The sequence below is a fragment of the Ailuropoda melanoleuca genome, chromosome 11, assembly GCF_002007445.2.
Source record: "Ailuropoda melanoleuca isolate Jingjing chromosome 11, ASM200744v2, whole genome shotgun sequence".
NCBI classification, from domain to species: domain Eukaryota; kingdom Metazoa; phylum Chordata; class Mammalia; order Carnivora; family Ursidae; genus Ailuropoda; species Ailuropoda melanoleuca.
In genome coordinates, this window is record NC_048228.1 from 106,420,508 (window position 1) to 106,445,989 (window position 25,482).

General features: G+C 56.1%; 2 protein-coding genes across 2 annotated transcripts; one reads left to right on the forward strand and one right to left on the reverse strand.

Moving 5' to 3' along the window:
• Positions 1-6: 6 nt before the first annotated feature.
• Positions 7-14,405, forward strand: TADA2B (transcriptional adaptor 2B). Its single transcript, XM_002926274.4, has 2 exons — positions 7-329; positions 11,938-14,405. The coding sequence occupies exons 1-2, from the start codon at positions 60-62 to the stop codon at positions 12,928-12,930; spliced, it is 1,263 nt and encodes a 420-aa protein (XP_002926320.1). The 5' UTR covers positions 7-59; the 3' UTR covers positions 12,931-14,405.
• Positions 14,406-15,798: 1,393 nt separating this feature from the next.
• Positions 15,799-24,542, reverse strand: GRPEL1 (GrpE like 1, mitochondrial). The gene is made up of 4 exons (XM_002926273.4): positions 24,388-24,542; positions 21,427-21,589; positions 20,128-20,209; positions 15,799-17,499 (listed from the first exon to the last, which is right to left on the reverse strand). The coding sequence occupies exons 1-4, from the start codon at positions 24,489-24,491 to the stop codon at positions 17,153-17,155; spliced, it is 696 nt and encodes a 231-aa protein (XP_002926319.2). The 5' UTR covers positions 24,492-24,542; the 3' UTR covers positions 15,799-17,152.
• Positions 24,543-25,482: the final 940 nt, after the last annotated feature.

Genomic DNA, 25,482 nt, shown 5'->3' on the forward strand with positions numbered 1-25,482 from the left:
CGGCCGGCGCGGGCGGCGGCGCGCTGACGGCGGCGGGCGCGGGCGGCGGGCGGGGGAAGATGGCGGAGCTCGGTAAGAAGTACTGCGTGTACTGCCTGGCCGAGGTGAGCCCGCTGCGCTTCCGCTGCACCGAGTGCCAGGACATCGAGCTGTGCCCCGAGTGCTTCTCTGCGGGAGCCGAGATCGGCCACCACCGCCGCTACCACGGCTACCAGCTGGTGGACGGCGGGCGCTTCACGCTGTGGGGGCCCGAGGCCGAGGGCGGCTGGACCAGCCGCGAGGAGCAGCTGCTGCTGGATGCCATCGAGCAGTTCGGCTTCGGAAACTGGGTGAGCGGCCGGCACGACGCGCACCTGCTCGTTCCGTGCCCGCGCCGGCGGGGAGGCGGGCGCGGTCGGCGCGCCGGTTGGGCTCAGAGAGGTGGAGCGACATGCCCAAGGGCACACAGCCAGGAAGTAGTACCAAGGTGGGGGTTTGGGCTGTGGCTTTGCGACCGCAGGGCCCTGTTCCCGACTTTAGGAGCAGTTGCATGGGTGTTTGCCGAGTGCAGGCGCTTTGGGCAAGACCGCGCTGTACAGAGTCGCGTTGCTGGACGGGGAGAAGGTCCGCAGACTTGACAGAGCGGGAGGCGCCCTGAGGACGGAGTTGGTTCTGCCAGGCGCACAGTGGTGGGTGGTTGCAGGCCCCGCAGGCTTCACACACGCCCTCCGGCTGCTCTCCCCTCTCCCTGCGCTTGCTTTGTACGCGCGGCCCGGTTGGCGCTGAGCTCTTGTCAGGGCGTGTGCCCTGGGTCCCCTGGCAGGGGCTTGTTTATCCTGGGGTCCCCGCAAGGCCCAGGACATTGTGTGAGGAGTGCTTGGTAAGTACTGAACAAAGGAGCCAGACCCAGAGGCGTTTGTCCTGGGCTTTTGCTCTTATCAGAAGGGTTGTGTGGAGACTGCACTGAGTGGAGCAGGTGGGAGCCGGGCTCCTTTAGGGGCGGGGGATAGTGTCCTGGGCTGCTGCAGGGAGACATGGGTGCCCTTTTCTGGGGAGGCTCTGGGGCGCTCTCTTTCCAGTCGGGAACAGGAAGCTTTCATCCGTGTTAGAAAGGGAACATCTCTGGCTGGATTCCTGGCTGTTGCTGCCAAGAGCTTATGTCCACCTGCAGGCATTATGAAAAGCCGGGGGGGGGGGCATGACCCCAGCTCCCCCATCTTTCCAGACCCTTCCGCATGAGGTCCTCCTACTTCCCTGAACCAGTATTTCATCTTGCTGCCATTTCTCCATCAGTGCACCCCTCCTTCTGGGCTTCTCCCCTCATTCCCAAACCTGGCCTGCTTTCCTTCCCATGAAGTGAGCCAGCCTTCAGGGACCAACACCCATGCCGCATCCCGGGGAATCTTTATTCTTTAGAGACGCACTGCTCCACAGGGTCTCACCTAAGCGCCAACATGGTGATCACCATCGTCTGAAAACCTCATTTTGTCTTGAAGTGCATCGATGCGCATCGAGCCTCAGCTCTGCGCACCTTGTACGATGCTGAAGGACTCTGCAGGAAAGGAGGGCCTCGTCTCTGTCTTCAAGGGGCTTAAAGTATTCTCATCGTTTGAGCCCAGGCCAGGACCTCTTTCTTCCCTAAGTTCCAGCCTTCGACGGTGAGCTGCTGATGGACCTCCTCGCTGCTTATCTCATGGACGTCCTGAGCCTCTATGACCCAGATCTCTTACCACCTCACGCTGTTTCAGCCCTCCTCAGGTCCTTCTGGTAGGCCCCGTCTGGCAGGAGCGCCATCGCCAGCCTACTTTCAGAATCTCACCACTGGTCACAACCGTAGTCCAGGCTGGTGTTTATCTCTTGCCTTGACCGCTTCTGGGGCCTCCCAGCTGGTCTTCCCACTTCATTCTTGTGCCCTCCAGCCCATTCCCTGCGCCACAATCAGAGTGATCTTTGAAGACATGCCGCGTCCCATCAGCCTTCAGTGGCTTCCAGGCCTACTTAGATTAAGTTTCATGGCCCACAGGGATCTCAGCTGCTACCCCCTTGATCGTTTTTTATTTCTACTCCTTAGAGCGGGCTTCCTCCACGTCATGGCTCATGACTGGCCTTTCTGCTCCATATCAGTGCCTACAAGAGACTCCCCCCTCTCTACTCTATTCTCAGCGCACTTATCACCACAGCCATTGCTAAAAATAGCTGAGGTGGGCCCAGAGCTTTGCCGAGTGCCAGGCACTGTGCTGGGCAGTTTGTTTCTTGTGACCTCTTCCCAGCAGCCCTGTACAGCAGGCTTTGAACTGAATAGTTTGGCGTCAGAATCTGTACGTCCAGCTGCACTGCTCACCAGTCTCCACTGCCATCTCTGCGACACTGTGGGGAGCACACGAGGACTAGGCCACTTAGAGTGTATCGCAGGAAGCACGGGACAGGAAGGGGGGCCTTCTCTAAAGCAGTGATTTTGGAACTGAGTGTGCCCAGGAATCAGCTGGAGAGCTTGTTCAAATGCAGCCAGCAATCTCAGCTGTTAGAGGAGACAGAGCCGGAGAAGGAGGGGCTTGGGCCTGGGTGCTGAGGGTCCTCTTCCTGCTGAACCCGTGGGGGGTGCTGGGGGGGAGAGCGGAGACCAGAGATTCTGCATGCCAACCACTCCTGGAGCGCTGCCAGGCTGCGGGTGTTAGTAGCTCTCTAGCTGTGCGCTCTTGGGCCGCCTGCTCTACCCACTAGACTTCCCGTGCTTCACCCGAGGCTCTCGGCAGCCCTGAGACGTGCGGGTCCCTTCTCAGTGGATTTCCAGCTGCATTCACAGAAGCGGTCTGCCCCACGCATGCCCCGTTTAGCCTGTGCCGGTTCTGAGTGCGGCTCCTTCCTACGGACCTCGTCTCGCGCTCTTCAGCACAGCGCTGGGGCTGGGTCTGTAGTTTACAGCTGCAGCACGGAGTCTTGGAGAATTTAAAGTGCTTGTCCAGGGTGCCTTGGACTGATTCTAGCGTCTCGGTGTAAGAGCATTAACTGCTGCGGGTCAGAGGCTGGGAGCTTACTGCCGCAGCTAAAGGTGTGGCTGGCCTGGAAGGGCTTTTCAGAGGGGCAGAGTCTTAACCTGCTTCAGGGGGAGGTCGGTCCGTGCCTGGGACGGGAAGGGGGGAGATGACCAAGGGAGGGCGAGAGCTAGATTTCGTGGGCTGGGGTGCAGTGTGGAGAGAGGCATCGCTCGAATCAATGGCAGCGACGTAGACAAAGGTGAGCCCGTTTGCTCTCATTTTTGAGATGACACACGTGACCTGTCACCCCTGGGTGGCACTGCTTTGTGTAGGATTCATGGGGCGGGTCAATTTCGGCAGACCTGGGTGAGAGGCTGCTGCTGAGGTCTGGCACCATTTGTTCCCATTCGTCCTGGGGCTGAGGCCCAGGGACCGACGGGGCCGGGCATGGCTGAGGGATGCTCGCTGTGAGACCGGGAGGGTGTGGAGGCGAGCTGTGTAGCTAGGCTCTGACACCGTGCCTCTGCCTTTGAGGGTGGCTGGGGAGATGCCTGGGAGTAGGACAGCGGGGAAGGGTTGGCAGGTGGACAGTGAGCCGGAGTCATGTCACCATGGGTGTCGAGAGCCTCGAAGCAGCGGGTTTTGTGGTGGGTGCTACTCGTGCTTGGAGTTAGAAGATACAGATCTTGCTGGAAACCGCTGTGGTTGGTGAAGGGACGTGGCAGAGCGGGAAGTTGACCCAGGTCCTCTGACTCCATGTCCAGAACCATCCGTCTCACTGGTTCACTGAGTGCAGGCAGAATCCCCTGCGCGGTCCTGGATTCCCAGGGGCCACCCAGATCTCCTGAGCTGGCGTCTGTATGGGTGAGGTCTGGAAATAGGTGTTGATAGAGTTCCGGTACGGCCCACGGAACCATGTTTGGGAACCATGGGCATGTTCGCTTCTCACCGAGGCAGAAGGCCCTTCTGTGTGTTGGTGGGAACGAGTGAGCCCATCCTTTGAGCATCCTGACAGGGGTCCTTAATTGCCATTAAGGATGGGGGCCTGGGTGGAGAAAGCAGCTAGTAGTAGGGTTCTGCAGGGCAGTGGTTTTCAAACTGCGGCTCATTCAGAACACCCTGGAGGGCTTGTTAGAACGCGGACCGTGCCCATCCCCCGCCCGGCTCTGCATCAGTAAATCTGGTCTGGCTCCGCGTGAGAATTTGCATTTCCAGGGACCCTACTTTCCGACCATCGATGTAGAGTAAGCCATGCCACTTTTTATTGTAGTAAAATACACATAACATTTATCATTTTAACCGTTTTTTTTAAGCGAGCTCAGTGCCCAATGTGGGGATCGAATTGATGACCCCGAGATCAAGAGTCACATGCTCTACCAACTGAGCCAGCCGGGCGCCCCGTTTTAGCCATTTTTAAGTGTCCAGTCCAGCGACATTAAGTGTGTCCATACTGTTGGGCCACCATCACCACCGTCCATCTCTAGAACTTTCTCATCATCACAGACAGACACTGTACCTGTTATACAACATCTACCCACTTCCCCCATCCCCAGCCCTGGGCACCCACCATCCTGCTTTCTGTCTCTGTGAATTTGACTACTCTTGGGAGCTCCTGTAGAGAAATCCTACAATATTTGCACTTTGGCGACGAGTTCACTTCACTCAGCTTAGCGCCCTCAAGGTTCATTCATGTAGCCGGGTGTCAGTGTCCTGCCTGTCAGGCTGAATACCGTCCCGCCGTTCATCCGTCCGTCTGTCCGTCAGGCCGGCGCCACGGGCGCGGGGGCTGCTCCCACCTTTGGCTGTTGGCCTGCCGCAGCGAACATCGCTGTGCGAACAGGTGTTGGAGTCCGCGCTTGCTGTCCTTCTAGATCAATACCTAGAGGTGGCAGGGCAGGGTCACCTGGTTACTGTTTAGAGGCCGCGTCCTGCTGTTATGCATTTTGTGAAGCGCTCTCTCAGATTTATTTGACCCGAAAGGCTTCCGTTCCCTTGGGCCAGTCACAGCTGTGTGAGCTGGTGAGTTCTCTTGAGTTTAGAGAGGAGGACAGGGAACCTGGAACTGAGGCTTGCAGAACTTTCCATGTAAACAAATCCAATGAACAGGAGCAGTGGCCGAGGGAAATAGGGTCCCTGGAATGGCTGGTGACCTGTAAGGACAGATGACAAGCTGCTGTTAGTCCTCGCCTGTGATGTGGGAGGTGGCACCCACCACCAGTGTGTCTGTGGAAGAGGCTCGAGCCGTGGGCTGGGGGCTGCACGGGGAGGGCAGGGTTCACCCCAGACCAGCGGGTGCCCGGTCCTTCCACGAGGCAGGCGGCTGTTCCCTTCCCGCTGAGGGTGACTGAACGAGGCTGGAGCGGGCAGGCCCGAGCCACATCTGAAGCCGTGTGGGGTCAGCTGGGAGGGGGCCCAGGTGACCAGGCCAGCAACTGGTCAGGCGACACTGGGCCCCGCGAGGGCATGTCCCCGGCTCAGGAGGGACAGGCAGGAGTCCCACTGTGCTCCCCGCACAGACAGGCATGAGCGTGCTTCCCAGCCCAGAGTGTGGGAGTGTGGGAGGCCAGCCGCCAGGCTCTGGGGCCGTTGCTGGATCTCCTGCCGCCAGCATCCCTCCTCTTTCCTCTGGGCCTGAGGTCAAAGCACATTCCTCGGGTCTTCGTTCTTCCCTGGCCTGTGCAGCCCTTTGCTCCTTCCTGCTGCCTTGGGCTGGGGCTGCCCCCTTGTCCCCAGCTGCTCCCCGGGTCTCTGCTTCCAAGGCGGCTCTGCCCAGAGAACGGGCTCCCCCAGGGCGCCGCAGGTTTGCCTGCTGGGCCCTCTGGCTGCTTCTGTCCCTTTGAAGCTCCTTGCCTTGAAGAAGAAGAACGCCCTGCCTCCAAGTCTGGCTCCCACGCGCTGGGGAGGGAAGGCCGCCCCAGCCTCTGCCTGCCGCCTCCAGGGCAGGTGCTGCTGGTGGAGGAGGGGCCAGGGGCCTCCGTGCTCTCCGGGAAGCTGAAGGTGGCCCGGAGTTCTGGGGAAGGAGCTGGTTTGTACGTGAAGACTGAATGTCACTCTGCTCCAGAGGAGACGGCTAGCACAGCACCCCGTGTGCCCCAGAGGTTAGACGTGGAGTGGCTGAGCGCCAGGCGTGGTGGTTCTGGGAGCGCGCAGGCCCCGTGGTCTGGCCTCGCTCTGCCTTTTTAAAGGACCAGAAGCATTTGATTGCAGAGGTCTCCCTGTGGTGTGCACCGTGTCACTGCCCCTGAGGGCGCCGTGGTGACAGGCGCCCAGGCCCCCTGCTCCGGAGCGAGACTGTCTGCTACGGAAGCCCTGGGGGGAGTGTCACCTGAGCTTTTCGGGCTGCTCACCCGAGCAGCGGGGGCGGGGACCACCAGCCCAGCCCGTGGGGCTCCTGGGGGACCAGGCCAGATGCTACATGCAGAAGCGCGTACCTGTCACTGTGATGAGTTTTATTTCGCCCTGACAGAGCCCTGGAAGGGGAGGGATTACAGGCGCAGAAGCAGAAGGTGAGAGGTTAAGGATCACAGACCATAGGTGTTTGAGCCAGAACCTGCCCCCAGCCCCCCCGGGGGGGGTTACCACAGGCTTGGGGGGGCAGGGGTGACCTGGCGTGGGGGGTGAAGAACGTGCCGTGGGAGTGACGCTCACAGCTTTCCCACAGTGGAGATCATGGGCGCGTGTCACCTCTTCTGCTGTGACCGGTCACGGTGTAGGGAGTATAGCGCCTGCGTGGTTCAGATGAGCCGGAGGCACAGAGAGGTGAAGTCATTTGTCCGGGGTCCTCAGCCACTAGGGGTAGAGCTGCGACTGGAGCCTAAGCCTGTGCGCACAGAGAAAGGGCGTGTCTGGCAGGGGTTCCGGGGTGCCGGCCGGAGTTCTGGGGTGCCAGCCGGGTTCCGGGGCAACCCCGGGACGGGTCGTGTGGGGCCCAGCGGGGATCTGAGGGCCACAGAAAGCACACAGCGTCATGGACCCCGCAGGTTAGTTTCTCCCACACGCTCAGACTTCGGAGACTAGTGCTATTGAAAACAGTATTTCAAAGGCTCGCACAGAGTCTGCCAAATGAGGATATTAAAAAAACAAAAGATCCAATTAATGATCTCTTACCATTTCACAGAAGGATTATCTTAGTACTGCCCAAGTAACAATGACGTCATCTGCGAATGAAGGACTGTCCTTTAAGTGGAAGAGTTTAGCTCTGAGGGAAACCCTTACGTCGTCCCTAGGTTTTAAAAGTTTCCCCTCGATGATGGGCCAGTCCAGTCTGAGCGGCAGTGGACTCGCTGATAGGCGCCTCTAACAGTTTGTTGTCGGTGGGAGTGACCCCAAGGGGTTTGCACTTGTTGGGAGGACATGCGGGCAGAGCAGGGGGTGGGCAGACACTGCGGGGAAGGGGGAGGCAGCTGCGGGTGTGCGCACAGGCCCCGGCACCGAGGGCGGAGCTAGCCTACACATACTGCGGGCGACTTCTCTGGACTGTCCTCTCCTTTCTGTCCCTGCTCAGGTGCTGGAGGCCGCTCCAGAGAGCCATGAACAGGCCGGAAGGAGACCAGACCAGCTAGAGAAGCCCAGGGAGTCCTGACTCACGGGGATGCTCACTTCCTGTCCCGGAGAGCCAGCATCCTGGCGGGAGTCTAGCGACCTTGGCCAGTAGACCTGCTGCCCGTTCAGAGTCCTAGAGGCATGTTTGCCTTCATCTCTCAGAGGACTCTAAGGAAGCAGCATACCTATCCTGATCTTTTTCCAAGGGTGGGTGCTTTTTTTTTTTAGTGAGGATAAAGGACAGAACTTGGAATTCTGTTTCCGCAGACTGGTCTACTCACCCATGTGCTGCTCTGTGTTGGGGAAGACCAGCTGCGGGCTACAATTGTGTTCCTTGTTTAATTGTAGTTGTGCTTGAGTTGTCCTTGTCTTTCCAGATCTGTCCCCCCAAACCCACTTTTGTTGCTTCTGCCTGCCCACCTGTCTCTCTGCTCATCCATCCATCCATCCATCCATCCATCATCTAGATTAAGCAGAAACTTTGCCCTTGAACACGTGCTGTGCTGCTGTTGTATGTGACACTGGGGCTGTGACAGGACACTTGTGCCCCTCGCGGGAGGTCGGCAGGTCTCGCGTGACTGCTGACGCGTGCAGATGGGAGAAGACAGTGGCGGGCAGGACGTGGGCGTGTGGTGGGGCACTGCAGCTCTCGCTATTTCTAATCATCTTTTAAAATCTGTTCCTCACTGTCATTTAGCGCCATTGAACCTGTCTGTTCTCTGGATTCTTGTTAGAACCAGAGCTGTGTCATTGCTTTCGTTCAGACCATTCCATGTGATCTTCCTCTATTTCAAAGTCTGAAAAATTAGGATTTTGTGTGTTTTCCTGGGCCTTTCTCAATGGTCCTGAAACGAACATGGTGGCCTGGGGGCAATTCTCTTTCCGTGGCAGCTGCCGGCCAGTGTCTGTCCTGGCTGTGGCCTTTCAGCCATCACTGGGCAGCGGGTAGGGTTGATGGATGACGGAGATTCCTGGGTTCCTGGCGATGAGGCGCTAGCCCCTCTGATTTGATTTGTGGCTTCATAAATACTCATAAACTGGGTCCATTCAGAGCCAGAGTCCCCCTCTTTACGTGAAGAGGGTCTGGGCCACCAAAGTGCCAGCACACGCGCACAGCTGGCCTGCTCCCTGCCTGGGCGGGGGGCCTGGGCTGTGGGCATGCGGCGGGAGAGACATCTCGTGGGCCAAGCCACGGTCACCAGTCAGCCTGCCTCCGTGTGGCCCTGGAAGGGGGGATGTTTGCAGAGCAGGACATTGCCCTAGTCACCTGCCTGTGACCCAGAGCAACATTGCACCCATGGCCAGGGAGCTTTTCCACGGGACGGAGGAGTCCTCTCTTGAGTACTCTGTATTTTCTTTTCCAGTATTTGAATGTAAGTCTTAGACCTCTAAGCAAAGAATTATGAGGCAGAATTTAACTTTACTTTTTAGGAGCGCCTAAGCGGGCTGTCGGTGAACTGTCCAGCTTTTGATTCCGGCTCAGGTTGTCGTGATCTCAGGGTCATGAGATTGAGCCCCACGTCGGGCTCTATACTCAGCGTGAAGTTGGCTTGAGATTCTCTCTCTCCCCCCCTCTGCCCCTCCCCCAAACCTCTCTCAAAAAAGAAAAGGAATTTAACTTTATTTTTAAAAAATAACTTTAATTTACCCAAAAGAGTGACAAAAAAGCATGCAGATTTCCATATATATTCATCTCACAAGCCTCCCGAAGTTTTAGCATCTTGCATAGGTACGGTGTGGTTCCGGAAAGCGGGATGTTGACCTTGATTCAGAGCCATTCACTCATGCACAGACCTGCCTGGGGTCCCACCCAGGAAACCCCAGAGATGATGCTGACGCGTCTCTCCCAGCACGGTTCTTTCCTTGTCTTGTGGCTGTGACCCGCGGGAGGGATGCTGGCTGGAGCTTCGTAGAATGTTCTGTAATTCGGGTTTGGTTGCCGTACTCTGGTGCTGAGGCTGAGGCGCCCGGTCCTGGGCCCACAGCCGTGAGCAGCGTGGGATGGGGTCACTTTTTTGACACTTCCTCCCATTGCGGATTCCTCCTTACGACGGAGAGTTGGACACGACATTCACAAGGACGTAAGCAGGTGTGCAGTGGAGCGGCCCCTCCCCGCTCAGCGCTGCCGCCCTGGGTGGCCTCGAGTGTCCTGATGTGGCACAAGCAGACCGCGTCTGCCTTCCGGCCCTTTGCACAACAGCAGCAGCGTGGACACACTCTTCTGTGGCGTTTCCAGCTGCCTGGGGTCCCGTGTGGCCCTGCTCTGGCCCAGGGCTCTGAGGCTCCCTGTGGTTTCCATGCCCTGCTCTCGCTCCCACAGTATCAAAGTTGATGGCAAGAACCTCCAGCAAATGACACACCTTGGTTTGGTCAGATATGACTTTACTACTCAGAATCCTTCTGGTTTTCAGGATCTACGTTTTCCCCACAACGCGCTGCTCTGAGCGTCCAGTAATTTCTGAAAGGCAGATTGCTGAGGTTCGGGTGAGCGGACTTGCCGGGGGCAGCCAGCGCTCCTGCACACTGGCTGGGTGGCACGCTCTGCAGGTCTTCTCACGGGGCCGGGGCGAGCCTGGATGTGTAGCCCAGCCCCCCGAGCCTCTGGTGAAGGGACACCCCAGATCCCTCACCCGGGAGGCTCCCTGGACGCTTGACCTGACTCTGGTGGCTGCAGGCTTGTGCAGAAGCTGCCGTGAGGTGGGGAGAAGCCGCCGGGCAGGGCTTGGCCGTGCCTCTGGCTGCAAGGCCGGGCCCTGGAAACTCTGACTGGGTGCATGTGGGCATTTCCGCTGCCTGGACACCCTTGTAAGGATGTCCACTGCTCCTGGACGGGCACGTGTCAGGGGTGGTAATTTTCCAGGGTCGCTCATCAGGGTGAAGAATGCCCCCGGCCTGCTGGCCCTTCACGTGTGCGCCAAGCCTGTGCGCACTCTGTCTGTAGAGCTCGCAGCAAGCGTGGGCTGGGCAGCGGGCTGACTCCTGTCTCCTTACTGGTAAGAACCCGAGGCCCACAGATGGGAAGTGACCGGCTTGGGTCACACAGTGGCTGTAGATGCTGGGGATGGTTGTGACTTGGTTTGTTTTTTGTTTTTTGGGGGGGGTGGGGGGAGGTAAATGCTCCCTGGGAAAATATAATAGATTTGATGCAAATAGTAATGTTTTAAAGAAGTTAATCACCTACACAGTTCTTCCCCATACAACCAGAATCTGGTGTTTGCTCTAATCTTCCCTTTTCTCTTTGGTTCTCAAAGAGGGTCCTCCCCCGTTAGGCCCCCGCACTGCCCCGTCCCCCTGCACTGGAGCCCTGCCCTCAGCACTCAGTATTCCCTGGCTGGAGTGCCTGAGGCCAGGCCCCATGTAGGGTCTGTTCCCTCCCAGGAGCCTCGCTCTCATGGCCCCAGGTGTGTCCTCAGACCTCTGCCGGAGTGGATTGGCTGGTTTCTTGGAGTCCAGTTTGGCCTTGGGGGGTGCAGAAACCAACCCGATCTTGCGGGGGTGAGCATATGAGAGCGCAGAGCGGCTGGTGTGGGGCCCTGGCGGCTGCCAGAGCCACAGAGCTGAGCGCAGGGTGAGTGGGGGCTGGAGGCAGGGGCTGAGCGGCTGCCGGTGAATGAGTGCGCACTTTGGGCAGCTACTTTGTGAAGTGGCTTTAGCGGTTGACTGAGGAAGAGGCCTCTTGGCAGAAGGAAAAGATTGGGGGAGTTGTATAATTTCCTCCAGTTAATAACCCTTGTGTTCATGGGTCACGTTCTGTAGGACTGAGTGCTTGCAGCCGGTGGCAGACTTTGGCGACTTAACTATGGAGGCTGTCCTCAGTGACGGCCCCCACCCCTTTACAAGCCACACCTGGCCCCTGCACCATCACCTGGGAAGGGGACAAGCTGCCACCCCCTATGCTCCCAGGGGTTCTGTCCCTTTCCGTTCCTGGAGGCAGGCAGCACCATAGAACAGGGTCCCTCCTGTGTCAGGAGCCTAGCTGGGGAGCCCTGGTAACCCTGGGAAGAGGCCGGGCAGCTGGGGTGCACTGTGGCCCCAATCCCTCCCTCCCCCGCCCCCAGAGTGCAGGGTTTGTGCTGGGGCCACGCAGCCAGTACAGGTGGGCTCTGCCAGTCCTTTGTAAGGACCCAGGAGAGCAGAGTCCAGATGGGAAACGTGGGTTCCGGTGTCAGCGCCCCTTCTGACCCCGGCTGTGGGCTGGGGCAGGCGGCGCCTCCCGGGATCGACCCGGTGCACCCGTCGTCCCCGACAACTCCCGTCTAGTGTCCACAACCGCGTGGTGAGCCCAGCTCCAAAGAACGCGCCGTCCAGCGCCCTCTGGGAGGGGGGATGACGTGCACTGGAAGCAGTCCAGGCAGACCTCGGCGAAATGGGCAGTGAGCCTTGCGCGCGCCCCGAGCGTGCCGCTGACTTTCGGAGTAACCTGTGACCCCTGTCGTTGTAGGAAGACATGGCCGCTCACGTGGGAGCTTCCCGCACGCCTCAGGAGGTGATGGAACATTATGTAAGCATGTACATCCACGGAAACCTGGGGAGAGCCTGCATCCCCGACACCATCCCCAACCGGGTGACCGACCACACGTGCCCCGGCGGAGGGCCCCTGTCCCCCAGCCTCACCACCCCCTTGCCTCCCCTAGACATCTCGGTGGCCGAGCAGCAGCAGCTGGGCTACATGCCGCTGCGCGATGACTACGAGATCGAGTACGACCAGGACGCCGAGACGCTCATCAGCGGGCTCTCGGTCAACTACGACGACGAGGACGTGGAGATCGAGCTGAAGCGCGCGCACGTGGACATGTACGTGCGCAAGCTCAGGGAGAGGCAGCGGCGCAAGAACATCGCGCGTGACTACAACCTGGTGCCCGCCTTCCTGGGCAAGGACAAGAAGGACAAGGAGCGGCCGGCCAAGCGCAAGGTCACCAAGGAGGAGAAGGAGCTGCGGCTGAAGCTGCGGCCGCTCTACCAGTTCATGTCGTGCAAGGAGTTCGACGACCTGTTCGAGGGCATGCACAAGGAGAAGATGCTGCGGGCCAAGATCCGCGAGCTGCAGCGCTACCGGCGCAACGGCATCACCAAGCTGGAGGAGTCGGCCGAGTACGAGGCGGCGCGGCACAAGCGCGAGAAGAGGAAGGAGAACAAGAGCGCGGCCGGCGCCAAGAGGGGCAAGGAGGACGGCAAGGACGGCGAGTTCGCGGCCATCGAGCACCTGCCGGGCTTCGAGCTGCTGTCGGACCGCGAGAAGGTGCTCTGCAGCTCCTTGAACCTGAGCCCCGCACGCTACGTGACCGTGAAGACCATCATCATCAAAGACCACCTCCAGAAACGGCAGGGCATCCCCTCCAAAAGTCGCCTTCCTAGTTACTTGGACAAAGTCCTAAAGAAAAGGATTTTAAATTTCCTCACGGAGAGTGGGTGGATATCCAGGGATGCGTCCTGAAGGCGCGGCTGTGCGCGGCTGGTGCTCACGGCGCTGGCGAGCCTGAAGGACTTGGGGTGAGGGCGGGGAGGAGCTCCTCCCCCCTACCCCCTCCGTTGTTGCTCTTTTTTAAACAAATTGAGTTCCTTTCTTTTAGGCTATAAATTCTTTTCATGGTCCTCTGAAAGAAGCAATAGTAAGGATTTTATGTCGGATCATGGGGGACGCCAATCTATGTATATTTTAACTTAGTCCTAAAGTCATACTTAAGATGACGATTTGCCTTTACATGTTCAGTTTGGGGACTATTATGAGATTGGGTCATTTCCTTTTGTGTCTTCCCTTTGGTACGCAACTCTTGGGCTGTGGGTAAAAGGAGCAGCTTTCTGCTGGGCCCGCCAGCCGCCAGCCTGACCCTGTGATGTGACCTCTGGCTGGCCGCCGGGGAGCCCTTGGGGGGGGGCCCACTGCCACCCCCGCGGACACCCCAGCACAGCCCCAGCACGCGGCACTTTAGGTGGGGGCCAGGGTAGGGCAGGTGGGAGGGGAGGCTGGGGAACCTCAGGATGTTTCCTTGGGGGCTTCAGAGGAAGAGTCGGGTGGAACAGTGTCCAAACGAGCTTCCTTTGGACTCCTGACAGTGCGGAGTCAGAGCTTGTGTTCCCGAGCCCGGACACCTGCCCCTTGCCTCAGTTACCGGGGGACGGACCGCTGGGCGGGCTCCCTGGTGTGTGGAGGGGGCTCCCAGGGAGCTGGGAGGAACAGCATGGGTGCCAGAACTCACCTTTCCAGGGGGCTGCTGCTTGCTGCTCGTAGTACTTGCACCGCTAAGCACCCCATTTACTTGGAAGAACTCGTTTTAGAAAGTGGAGGGCTCTGAGTTCTGGACTCCACTTCCTCCAGGATTTTCATGGTGGTTGCAATAACCTTTTTACTGAAACTCTGACCTTGACCTTGCTAGCCTGGCTAAGCGTCTTACTTCAGGTGGTGTCCAGTGCTCTGCAGACCAGGCTGGACTGGGCTGCTCCCACAGCAGGCTCCGGCAGAGCAGAGGGAGCCTTCGGGGCGAGGCCCTGCGTGGCTTCTCTGGGTCCCGGTCTTGGACCACTCCGCTCCTGCCCAGCCCTGCTGTCTCTGTAGGGGCCCCTCTCCCATGGATGCACACGGTACCTTCCTTCTGGAACTTGAGTCATTTGTCTTCCTGCTGCTCAGGGTTGGTTCTCCTGTCTAAGGCCCTCCTTTAGAGTCCAACACTCCATTCTTCCTGGAGCTTATCCTGCCTCTCCTGCCCCCATAGCTACCAAGAGACTGTTTACCTCCCAGAATGTCTGGGCTTGAAGTTACATTAAAGTGAAGTTATTTGAAAGACAAAAGAAAAAAACGACCCTCATCATTTCCAAGGACTTAATTACAGTGCCTTTTCCTTTCTTTTTACATCCTTCTGTCCCCCAGGGTGAATTTTTCAGCATTAAATAAAACATTTCAAATACATTGTACGTGGCTTTAGTTGACTTTAGTTGTCAAGTATGGTGCATGCTGGCAGAGAGCGCTCCGTTAGCCAAGCCCAGGACTTCTGTGACCGCAGGAGGAGACAGCGAGCAGAGCAGGGGTGGTACTCACGAGGCCCCCTCCACATTGTCCCCCCCTGCAGGCTCACTGCATGGGTCTGGTCTACCACTGAGCAGGGATGAGGACGGTGCCTCTCACTTGAACTTCCCGGACCAGCAGCTTCTCTGCCCAGGGAACCAACTGGAACTGCAGACCCTCAGGCCCTGCCTCGTCCTGGATGCTTGCAGACCTCAGGAGTGGGGCACTGCGAGCTGTTAGCTGGGCCTCCCAAGCGGCCCGGCGGGACACAAGCTGGTTAGGCAGCGCTGGCTGCAGCGTCTCCCGCCTTTGGCATTCACTCATTTTCTGCGTCTTCCTGGTTTGGTGAGGTTCTAGATTTGGTATTATTTTTATATGAAATGGTTGCCGACTGAAGTTGGAGAAGCAAGATTGTGGCCCAGGCCAGCCGAGGGCTGTCCAGTGAAAAATTCTGCGCTTGAGCACGTTTTCAGTATGTGTGTCTTTTTTGGTGCTATGAAGAATTTACTTAAGGCTTGGCTGTTTTAAAACCGTGACTGCGTAACTTACGTTACAGCAGTAGCAGGCTGTCCCACGGAAGAGGTCACTTTATCATCTCGGTCGCCTCCTACCCCATCCCCACCAGCTGTGCCGCCAGCTCAGGGCCCTTAAGCTTCTAGATGTAAAATTCGTCCCCCTCATCCCATGAAATCAGGGTTTTTCCAAATTTAAACCAACTGAGTTCAAAAGGTTAATTCAGCCATTCAAAATAACAGCGTGAGCGCCCTTGCATGGTGAGGACGGGGACAGCATGCCCGGGACACACATCTGAGCTCAGCACTTCGGTGTCAAACCAGTTTTTCCTCCAAAGTAAAGTAGGATTTAAATTGGCTGTTAAGCAGAAGCCCCCTCACCCCTGCCCTCCTTCCCCGCCAGCGGCAGATCACCTGGGAAAGCGCGTTTTACACAAATCCCGGGCCACGAAGGCCCCTTGTAAGCAGACAGCGCCGGCCTGATTGTGTGCACTGCACACCCTCACCCCGGATGGGAAAAGTCAACAGGTCAGTCATAGCCTGTCCCCGCCGTCCCCCGCCCCCGTCCTGGCGACCCTGCCCTAGCTGATGAGGGAGGAGGGGCTGCACACGCATAGAAATTCTTTTGAAAATTACTTATGCAGCTTTCGGTTCAGGAGTTCCAGGAAGGTGAAGCGAGATCCTCGCAGAGCTCTGAACCCAGTGGGTTTTCTCAGGACACTACACTGCGGTTCTGGGGCAAGTTTTTGACCAAGGAACTTAACATGCTTAATGGAAAAGAGGAAGATACTTTGAAATAGTATAAATTTTTAATTATGGGAATACTACCTACATCTTTCAAAAAACAAGCAAAGTAAACTGCCCCACCTTATGCGACAGATGAATTTAACAGCGTTGACCTTCAATCCTAGAAACACCTCTCCGCAGCAGACCGCAAGGCTGGATGTCCTCTGGTTTGTCAACAGATGCTCTCTCGACTCTGCGAATGAGGCCTGGAGGGGCCCATGGTGCGGTGCAGACTGGGTGATCTTACTGCGGCTCTGAGTGCGTGCAGGCCCCTCCCTGCTCCCCTCCCCAGGGCTGTGGGCAGGGACATCTGTCCCCAGCAGAGGCCCGGTTCCTCCTCTCCCTTCCCACGGGGAAGCTGACATGTGTGCGCGCGTGGAAGCATGTAAGCGGCAAGCACACGGCTTCAGGATTTGAGCCGAGAACGGGGAAGCTAAGTCATGCTCAGTGTAGGTGGACCTCCTCCACCAAAGTCCACAAAATAGTTTCCAGAAAGTAGGAAAGTAAACATATTAGGGCTTTAATCCTCTTAAATAAAATTTAAAAATTAAACATTAACATTTAAAATGTACCAAGTATGCAATCCTTGGATTTTGAGCAAGTCCATCTTACTAGGGAAAATACCTTCAGGCCATCATCAGTAACTAGCTCATAGCGATCTGAACATTTCTACAAATAGATGAACAACAGGGCAAAAGTGATTGGTTTTTTGTCAAATTCAATAACTGGGAAAATGAGGTGGTGAGACCTGTTCAGGTGCATGTGCTCACTTCCCATCTCCGGAAGAAAGCCGGAAGTCGGGCACTTTCGCAGCCAGACGGTAACGAATTATGAATGGACTCATGTATGCTCTTCAGCAAGAGCGCGGTGAAACCTACTCTGAGCAGGAGGGACACACGTAAGCTCTCGCCTTCCCTTCACTGGACGAAGGGACGGGCTGAGCACGCAGGACCCCGTGTGCCACAGTGGGCCGCAGGACCCGGCGAGCCCGGGTGGCAGCCAGCCCGACAGTGGGGTTCCCGAAGACATCTGAGTCATTTGTGGTACTTGGGCGTCGCCGGGCTGTGAGCAGCTAGAGTGTGATTCGGGACTCTCTAGGGTCCAGTCGTGTCCCGCCGGCCTGTTCTCTAAGTGTGTGCAGCGATTAAGGTGTATTAAAAACCAACGAACAGACTCCCGAATTAAAGTTCATTCACGCATCTGCACAACCGGCTTAATTTTCTGTTTAGCCACTGGTTACTAGAGCTTTCCAACAAGGACTGGGAAGGGTCAGGAAGTATTCAGAGAGCGGATGAACCAGCCTTTCAAGAGTTACAGCGAGTGATTACAAAGACCCCAGCGAAGCCCTCGCGGGGCCGCTAAGCCTCCTTCACCACCCCCACCAGGGCGGGCCTCAGGGTGCGCCCGTGCAGCTTGTACCCCACTTTGCTGACCAGCGCCACCGTGCCGGGCTCCTTCCCCTCCACCGGCGTGTGGAACAGGGCCTCATGCTCGTAGGGGTCGAACCTGGCCCCCACGGGGTTCAGCCGCAGCAAGCCGTGCTTCGTGAACACCTTCTGGATCTGGACCTCAGTCATTATGAGCCCCTCGTAGAGGTTTTTCAGGTGAGGGTTGTCGTCTTTAACCTCCTCCTTTGGGACGCTCTGTGTCGCCTTCTCCAAGATGTCCGCGACCTCCAGCAAGTCCTTACAGAAGCCCTGGATGCCTGAACGGAGCGAAGGATACCATCATGTGTACCCCCAGCGCCGGCGGGGCACCTGAGAGCTGTAACCCCGCCGGCCTCACGCACAGACTCCCGAATGAGAACCCTTCAAACCGTTCACGTGTCCTCAAGTTTCCATGGCATGGTAAAAAAAAAATGAAAAAAAAAAAAAACCCCACAAAACTAAAAAAAACAACTTCTGGGTTTAGACGAGAGCTGGTTTGCTCCCAAGGTGCAGGACCACCCCCCCACCGTCCCTGCCGCAGGCTAAGGAACCATGCCGTCGCCACAGAACATAACGCCTCACCCCCCAGAACGTTCTGCTGAGGGAGGGGCTGCCCTGCTAGCACCGTGGGGTCAAAGATGCCAAGACACACCCAAGCCTTAACCCTAATCTAACGAAATCGCGTAGGAGAAAAGTCACTCAAAATTCGAGGCAGTGTATTACATCAAATTGTGGTTTCAAGAAAATGCTTCAGATGCTGAATGGAAGTCAGGGGTGACTGGGGCACCCAGGTGGGCATCTGCTTCCGCCCGGGCCTGGACACAAAGGCACCAGCCCCCCCCCCCCCCCCCCCCGCCGCCCCCGCCTCTGCAGGAGGTAGCGCCTGTGGGCGACTTTTGTCACAATACTTCTCCCTCCTGCTGGAAAAATGAAATGGAAAACTTTCTATCTTTCTGATAAAAACATGGGCGTCTGTGACGGATGAAGCTTGTGCCAATTCCTGGGGAACAGTCTGCCCTCATGGAGCGTACGGTCTGAGACAGGCATCAAACAATCACTCGACTGACAAACGCGATTACAAATCCCGCCTCCAGGAAGGCGCGTTCCTCAAGGCTGAGGAAAGACCACACTAAGGGACTGCATTTAGACAGGACAATCATAGGAGAGGTCTGTGAACCACGGTCTGAACAATCACCCAAACATTCGAGGACTGAAGGGCGGCCAATGCACAGGGAAGAGGCAGACCCAGAGAAGCTGAAGGTTCCAGATGGGGCGGCCCAATAGGTGGATGGTGTGGGCACGCTGTGCGGGGCGCAGGGCGGAGACGCTGTGCTTCTAGCCGCAGACCACCCCAACAAGGCAAAGAGCTCAGTAAAGGGAGGCAAAGGAGTTGGTTTCTCAGTGCATATAAAGATTATGTTTGCGCTGTAGTCTATGAAGCGTGCAGTAGCATTCTGTATAAAAAAATACATACCTTAAAAAAATACATTTTGCTAAAAAATGCTAACCATCCTCTGAGCTTTCAGCAAGGTGTGATCACAGCCCATAACAAATACATTAATAATGAAGCGTTGGAACTACTGTGAAAATTGCCAAAATGTGACAGAGACACAAAGTGAGCAGATGCTGGTGAAAAAATGCTTGCTCAATGCAGGATTTGCCAAAACCTTCAATCAGTGAAAACTGCATCATCCGTGAAGCACAGTAAAGTGAGGAATGGCTGTATTTTAAAATCGCTTTGGCCTGGGGTGTGGCGGTGCGAGCGCCAAAGCTGGCTGGGATCAGGGGGAAGTGGACAGACGGGAGGCCAGCTGCTCAGCGCTCACGGGACGGGGGCATGTGGGACAAGGGACGGGAAAAGAGACTTCAGATTCCTGCCCCAAATAAGCACCGGGAAAGATCACAGTGTAAGTTTTAAAATGAGGAAGAACAGCACAGATAAAAAGCAAAATGTGAAATACCCGTGAGACATCCAGGTGAAAAGGCTGGGTAAACGACAGGACACATGGGACTGGCACTCAGAAGAAATGAGCCACAAAGAACGTGTGTGCAGGCCCGTGGGAGGGCAAGTCTCCTGGGAGCATGTCGAGAGGAGGGGAGGCCTAACCCCAATCCCTGAAGGACCCACACATCTGGAGGCCAGGCAGATCAGAAGCCAACAAAAGAGGCATAACCAGTATTTCAAGAGGAGACCTCTTATCCGCTGCGTGTGGCAGCACGAGACTGGCTCTTGGTTTCCACTTGGCTGTGGACCTGCCATCTGTCCTTGGGCAAAGTACCTATCGTCTCACTGTGAGCCTGAGGTGGTTGTTCCAGAAGGTGGGGGAGGATGGCGCTCGCGGGTCTGTACAGACGGTGCCTCGAGTACTCAGACCGTACCTGCCGTGTCACGGACACCAGCACAGCCGCTGCATCGGGAGCACTGGCCTCCGCCCGGCTACCGTGACTTCCCAGCTTTGTGATGAGTGGCAAGTCACTTAAGCCTCAATGATCTCAAATGTAAAATGGGAAGGACGGCGACAAAAATATCCAAATGCTGACAATGCAGACAGCATCTTAGACCTTCTGCCTGTGTGACTCCTGAGGCAGCTACGGAACGGCCATCTGTGAGGCTGACCCCGGGAACTCTCTGCAGCCTCACACGGCCTCAGACTAACCGAGGTCTGCGTGGGGAAGAGCAACACACACTCTCCTCGCCGAAGAAGTCACCCGTGCAATTCTAAATGCAGGTCACAGCTGCCACTTCAGCTCCTTGCAGACTCCTCTCCGCGGGAGGGAACACACCCAGCGGCCTCCCCACCTCCTCAGCCCGGCGCATCCTGCTGTTCCACACTCCCCGGGCGCCCCACCCACCTTCCCTGCCCTGTATTTTTCTAGGATCAACATCAGATAGTGTCTAAAGTTACCATATAATTTTGCCTCCTCCACCAATTTTTGGCTCCTCTGCCTTAAGTTCTCGGTGTCTGCCAAAGCTCGCTTATATTTGTCCTAAAAAAAGGGCAAAGAGGAAATGGACATGAATAAAGCATGGAACGAATTCCTAAGAAAGCAAATCTGATGTGAACAAATTCCAAGTCAAGGTACAAGTAACGTGTTATGATGTCTGCCGTCTTTGACCACAGGCAGCGCAGCGTACTGAGCAGGAAGAAGTTATATCCATGTCACTATTTCCAAGGCATAAGAGGTCAAGGGATCATGTATTTGTGTAGCCCCCAGTGACCAGCTGGACAAGGATGAGGAAAAACTTTCTCATGGTTCTGATGCTCTCACTGCCCCTCAAGGACGGACCACTCACTCCCACTGAATTTCCAACTTCAGGGAATCCTAGAATGCTGGCTGGGGCAGACGCACCCCAAGCCCACAGCTCCAGGAGAGGCTTAGGAGAACCACCAGCCCACTGAGGAGAGAAAACCCCATCCGTGAACCTCTGGTCTTTCAACTGCTATCCAGTGGCCCCATCCCAACACTGATTGGGTGACAATCACTGAATGCTGGTGACCTCTCCATTTCTCACCAATTTTCCTGTCATGCCACTCATCTCCTAAGCACTTCTAGCTCTGGGGCCACTGCCCTTCACCTTGTCCTCCAGTTACAGGTGATTCTAGTGCAGTGGTTTAGGGTTAAGATTCCCGAGGCTCAAACCTGGGCTCTGCCGCTCAGTAGCTAAGCGACCTGGGGAACGTAACCTAACCTTTCTGTTTAGGCTCTAACAGTTACTCACTGAGTATTGTGAGGATTAATGGAAGTAAGGTGGTTAGAGCAGAGCCAACATACAGTGCTTGACACGATCATTTTTTAAATCCTTAAAGAACCTGATTTGTGCCACCTATGCCTTTTCACGTAGAGTAAAAATGTGTCCCCCTAACTAGTTCACTAAACTCCTCCCTCCGTATGAGAGCACCACATAACCACACCTCTGGCCCCAGCCCTTGTCTTCCCGTCAGACCCAGCTGAAGTGCCACAGCGAGTGTTCTTCACTTGTAAAGACCCCTCAAGTCTTAATTCAACATAATCTGTGCAGCATGTGAAGATGATTCTCATGGCAGAACCAGTGCCACAGAGGATTCCAGTTCTAGTCCCTTCTTCAGCAGGAATTTGCTGCAGGACCTGACTGCAGTTCTCAGACAAATAACCAAACCCATCTGGCCAGAGGTGCTCTGAGTTCAACAGATCACATTTCCCCACAAGACCCTGTGTGACCTTACCACAGTCTCCTTCAGCTGCTCTTCTAGCTTGACCTTCTCGTCCATGAGTATCTTCTCTGGAGAGGGAGTATCTGGCTTCTGTTCATTTTGACCCACATCCTCTTCCAAGTTCTGGCCATTGTTCTTCTGTTTCGTAGCAGTGCACAGCAGCCGAGGAGACAGCCTAAAACAAGTCCACAACACTGTGAGTGAAGACTGGGCTTTCTGCTTAAAAGTCAGATGTATCATTTTAGAAATCTGAGATCATTTAAAACTATTTGCTACTGACCTGTGAGGGAGAAAGAATTTATCTTAGATCTAATAAAGGCAAATAGTATATTACGTACAGAAGCTGCTAACTTACATAAAATCTGTAACGTGTCTAAATTAGCATGTCAATGTACCAAGGCCACGGAACTAACCTCTTCTTTCCAGTCCAAACACCTCCTTCTGAGATATGGTCATCCAGACCCATCACATATTGATGGAGTAGCTACTATTAGAGGTGAGCTCCAGCGCTGATGTTGATGACAAGGATGGACCAGGGAGAGATCCTACCCTTAGGGTACTTACTGTCAAAAAAGGCATCTACAGACAAAGTACTCTAGTTTTGGGTTTAAAAGTGATAAAAGAGAAACTATGCTTTAGGAGGCTCAGAGTAGAACGTTTCTAGCTTTGGGGAAATGGAAGACCATGAAAAGCTTTGTACAGAGGGGCTCTGAAGGATAGATAAGAGTTATACATACGGAGTCAGCACTGGAGGTAGGAAAGCAGGGGATATATAGAGGGACGAAGAGCTCCAGACCTAATACTGTAAGTGACTCAAGACATTATCCAATCTGTTCCCCACATGAAAAAGGTTAAGTGATAAGCCAAGGTCATTAAGTTATGAATGAATGACAGAATGGTCTTAAACTCAGGCTTCTTCACCAGGACCAATTTCTCCTCCAAACTTAAAACTCTGATTTCTTTTGGGGCGCCTGGGTGGCACAGCGGTTAAGCGTCTGCCTTCGGCTCAGGGCGTGATCCCTGAGTTCTGGGATCGAGCCCCACATCAGGCTCCTCTGCTATGAGCCTGCTTCTTCCTCTCCCACTCCCCCTGCTTGTGTTCCCTCTCTCGCTGGCTGTCTCTATCTCTGTTAAATAAATAAATAAAATCTTTAAAAAAAAAACAAAAAAAAAACCCCTCTGATTTCTTCTAAGAGCTCTTCTTAATCACACCACATTTCAATCTGAAAATAAACTACAGGCGATTTTCTTCCGAGATTAAAGGAAACTGCCTCGAAGAAGAGGAAGCTATCAGTACACAGAATATGTGTATAAAGATGTTTATGGCGGCACCGTACAGCAACAAGCTGGGGACACTGCTGAATACACTGTCACTTCCACAATCTGGAATAGTCTGGGGCTGCGAAAAAGAATGTCAAACTCTCACCTCTGGGATACACTACAGGTGTACTACGTTGTAAGAAATGCAATTTAGAGAAACAGACAAAACATGAAGCCCTTTCTGTAAGGACAAACCAGAAATCCTATGTATGTATACCTGTGTCTAAGGCCTGGAGAAGAGGGGAAGGATCCATTAGTCTGAGGAGTGTGGTAACCTTTCTATCATATTTTATTGTGATTTAAAAAAGCTAACAGTCTAACAACTGAGTATGTTGTTGTGAGGCCTGTCTTATTTCTCAGTTGTGCTGATCCCTGCGTGTGATGGTCACAGCCTTTCCACAGACCTATTCCTGTGGCTCAGCCCAGAGGGGCTGGGAGCACTGTGGTAGGGGACACAACAGGGCGGAGTCAGAGAGGGAGGCTGAATCATCGGAGAGGAGTTATGACTGCGACTCCGCTCTGACTCACCCCTAAGAGCCCCTTTCCCCAATAAACTAGTTCTCAAGGACAGAAATTAATGCCACCTTGGTAATCGCCTTCCTGGCAATTAATTCAGATAGAAAACCACAAGCTGGGGCTCCTGGGTGGCACAGCGGTTGAGCGTCTGCCTTCGGCTCAGGGCGTGATCCCGGCATTATGGGATCGAGCCCCACATCAGGCTCTTCCGCTAGGAGCCTGCTTCTTCCTCTCCCACTCCGCCTGCTTGTGTTCCCTCTCTCGCTGGCTGTCTCTATCTCTGTCGAATAAATAAAATCTTTAAAAAAAAAAAAAAAAAGAAAACCACAAGCTACCTGAGCAAAAAAAGAAAAAGCCTTTTCCCTCAGGGAATCGGGTGGTTACTGCTCTTTGTTCCCATATTTCGTTTTATATAATTTACGAGACTAGCAATCACATCGTAATCCCCTCCCGTTGTAGGTGAACCTCGTCCCACCCGCCGGGTCTCCCCGTCCACGTGAGCAAGCTCCTCCAAGAAAAAGTCCAGCCCTGGCTCCGCCCAGCTTCTATATTGTTTGGCCCAGAGCAGCTCCTCCAGTAAGTACTTTGGTTCTGAGCCGTCCCCTCAGCAAAGGAGATGCTAAAGACTTGCCAAATTCCCTTATGAGCTAGGACCTTGCGACAGCAGAGGCCGCAGGTTAACGAACACGGTGAGGGCCCCGACTCCTGCGAGCCTCCCCGTGGACGCACTGCACTGGTCTACCTAAATCCCGCTCTCGCGGCGGGACGGGTTTCGCCGGCTTCTGACCTGGCACTCGGGAAAGAACCGGGGCCGAGCGAACGAGCCCGAGGGCCCCGCGGACCCGGCCTGGCGCTGCCCAGGCACGCGCGCCTGCTTCCGCGCGCGACCTGGCGGTAGATGGGCTGCCGGGTCCCGGGCGCGAGCGCGCGTGGCGCCGGTACGCGGGGCCGGTCAGCTCCGGCCGAGGGGCAGGCCCCGGGCGGGGGGTCCACGCGCCGCGTCGGCGAACCGCGGGCCCACGACGACCCTCTCCCGGGTCGGAGCCGCACAGAGTCCGCGGTGCGGCCTCGGCCTGAGTAGGAGCCGCACTGAGGACAGCGTCCTTCTTCAGCCACGGGCGGCCGTGCGCCCCTTACCTGAGAGACAGCGCCAAAGCCGGGAGGCTGTGCCGCGCCAGCCTCACACACCGAGCCGCCATGACTATCGCCGCCGCCGCCGGCACTGCGCACGCACCGGGCATGCGCGGAGACAGCTGACCCGCCCTCCTCGGGGGCGTTGCTACTCGCGCAGACTCTGTGCCTCCTTCCCCGCCCAACCACTTCCCTTCAGCCAGTCCGTAACCGCTTCTCCTCTGATGGACAGACAATAGTAACCAATAATTGTGGGCCGCTTCTGAGCCGTCTCTCGCCACGCTCCCGCCTCGCGCTTCCCCTCCTGGTGGGCGGGATCTGAGGCTTCCGGAGGCTCAGAAGGTGAGGAGGTGAAAGGTGAAGGGAACCGTGGGTGGAGGCGCTCGCGGGCGGGGCGCGGTCCAGGGTAGAACCAATGGGGAAGAAGCGTAGGGGGGCGGGGCTCCGGAAGTGCGGCGCTCCTTCCGCGAGACTAGCGTCTGACCGATCCTTCCGCGCTTCCACTGCCGGTCGCTCTGGGAGCGGTTCGGGTAGCAGGGTGTGCGTCGTGGGGTGTTGCGGGCTCCTGGACGCTCGGCGCTGTCAGACGCCGTTTGCCGGGCCCCGTCCACGGTGGGGACGGAGGGGGGACCCCGGCGCTGTCCGGGAGCCCTGTTAGAGCAGGTGCCGGAATCCAGGGGTCAGATGTGCCCGCGTGGACGCTGGAGAATGGATGGAAACACGGGAGGATGCTGGCTTCTCAGCTTCACTTCTCTCAGAATAAAACACAAATCGTGACGATGAGAAGAGCACCTAGGATTATTTGGGGACACAGCTAAAGCTTGTATGTCCAAACGTTTTCATTAATCTGGCAAAGGCCATTGCTACTTTATCACCTGTCCTGAAGGCGAGGTGCTGGGAGGGGAGGTGCCGCTTTTCTTACGCCGCTGGCTGCTGTCGCTCCAGCCAGGGGCCTCCAGGAGCTCTGACGTGGCTCCTGCTCCAGCACTCCTGGCCCGCAGTCCCGTCTGCCAAGAGGGGAGGCTGGAGCCCGTGGTCTCCCTCACGGTGGGGGGCTGCCTGCATGTCACGTTTGTGAGGACCAAGCCTCTATTCTTTGCT

What these genes read in the sequence shown, in the direction of transcription:
- TADA2B (XM_002926274.4), top strand. Translation starts at nt 60, where the DNA reads ATGGCGGAGCTCGGTAAGAAGTACTGCGTGTACTGCCTGGCCGAGGTG. An exon ending in AGTTCGGCTTCGGAAACTGG is followed by an intron (nt 330 to 11,937) that starts GTGAGCGGCCGG and finishes CTGTCGTTGTAG; the next exon opens with GAAGACATGGCCGCTCACGT.
- GRPEL1 (XM_002926273.4), bottom strand. Translation starts at nt 24,491, where the DNA reads ATGCCCGGTGCGTGCGCAGTGCCGGCGGCGGCGGCGATAGTCATGGCG. An exon ending in AGCAGCTGAAGGAGACTGTG is followed by an intron (nt 20,210 to 21,426) that starts GTAAGGTCACAC and finishes CCCTTTTTTTAG; the next exon opens with GACAAATATAAGCGAGCTTT. An exon ending in GGAGGAGGCAAAATTATATG is followed by an intron (nt 17,500 to 20,127) that starts GTAACTTTAGAC and finishes CGCTCCGTTCAG; the next exon opens with GCATCCAGGGCTTCTGTAAG.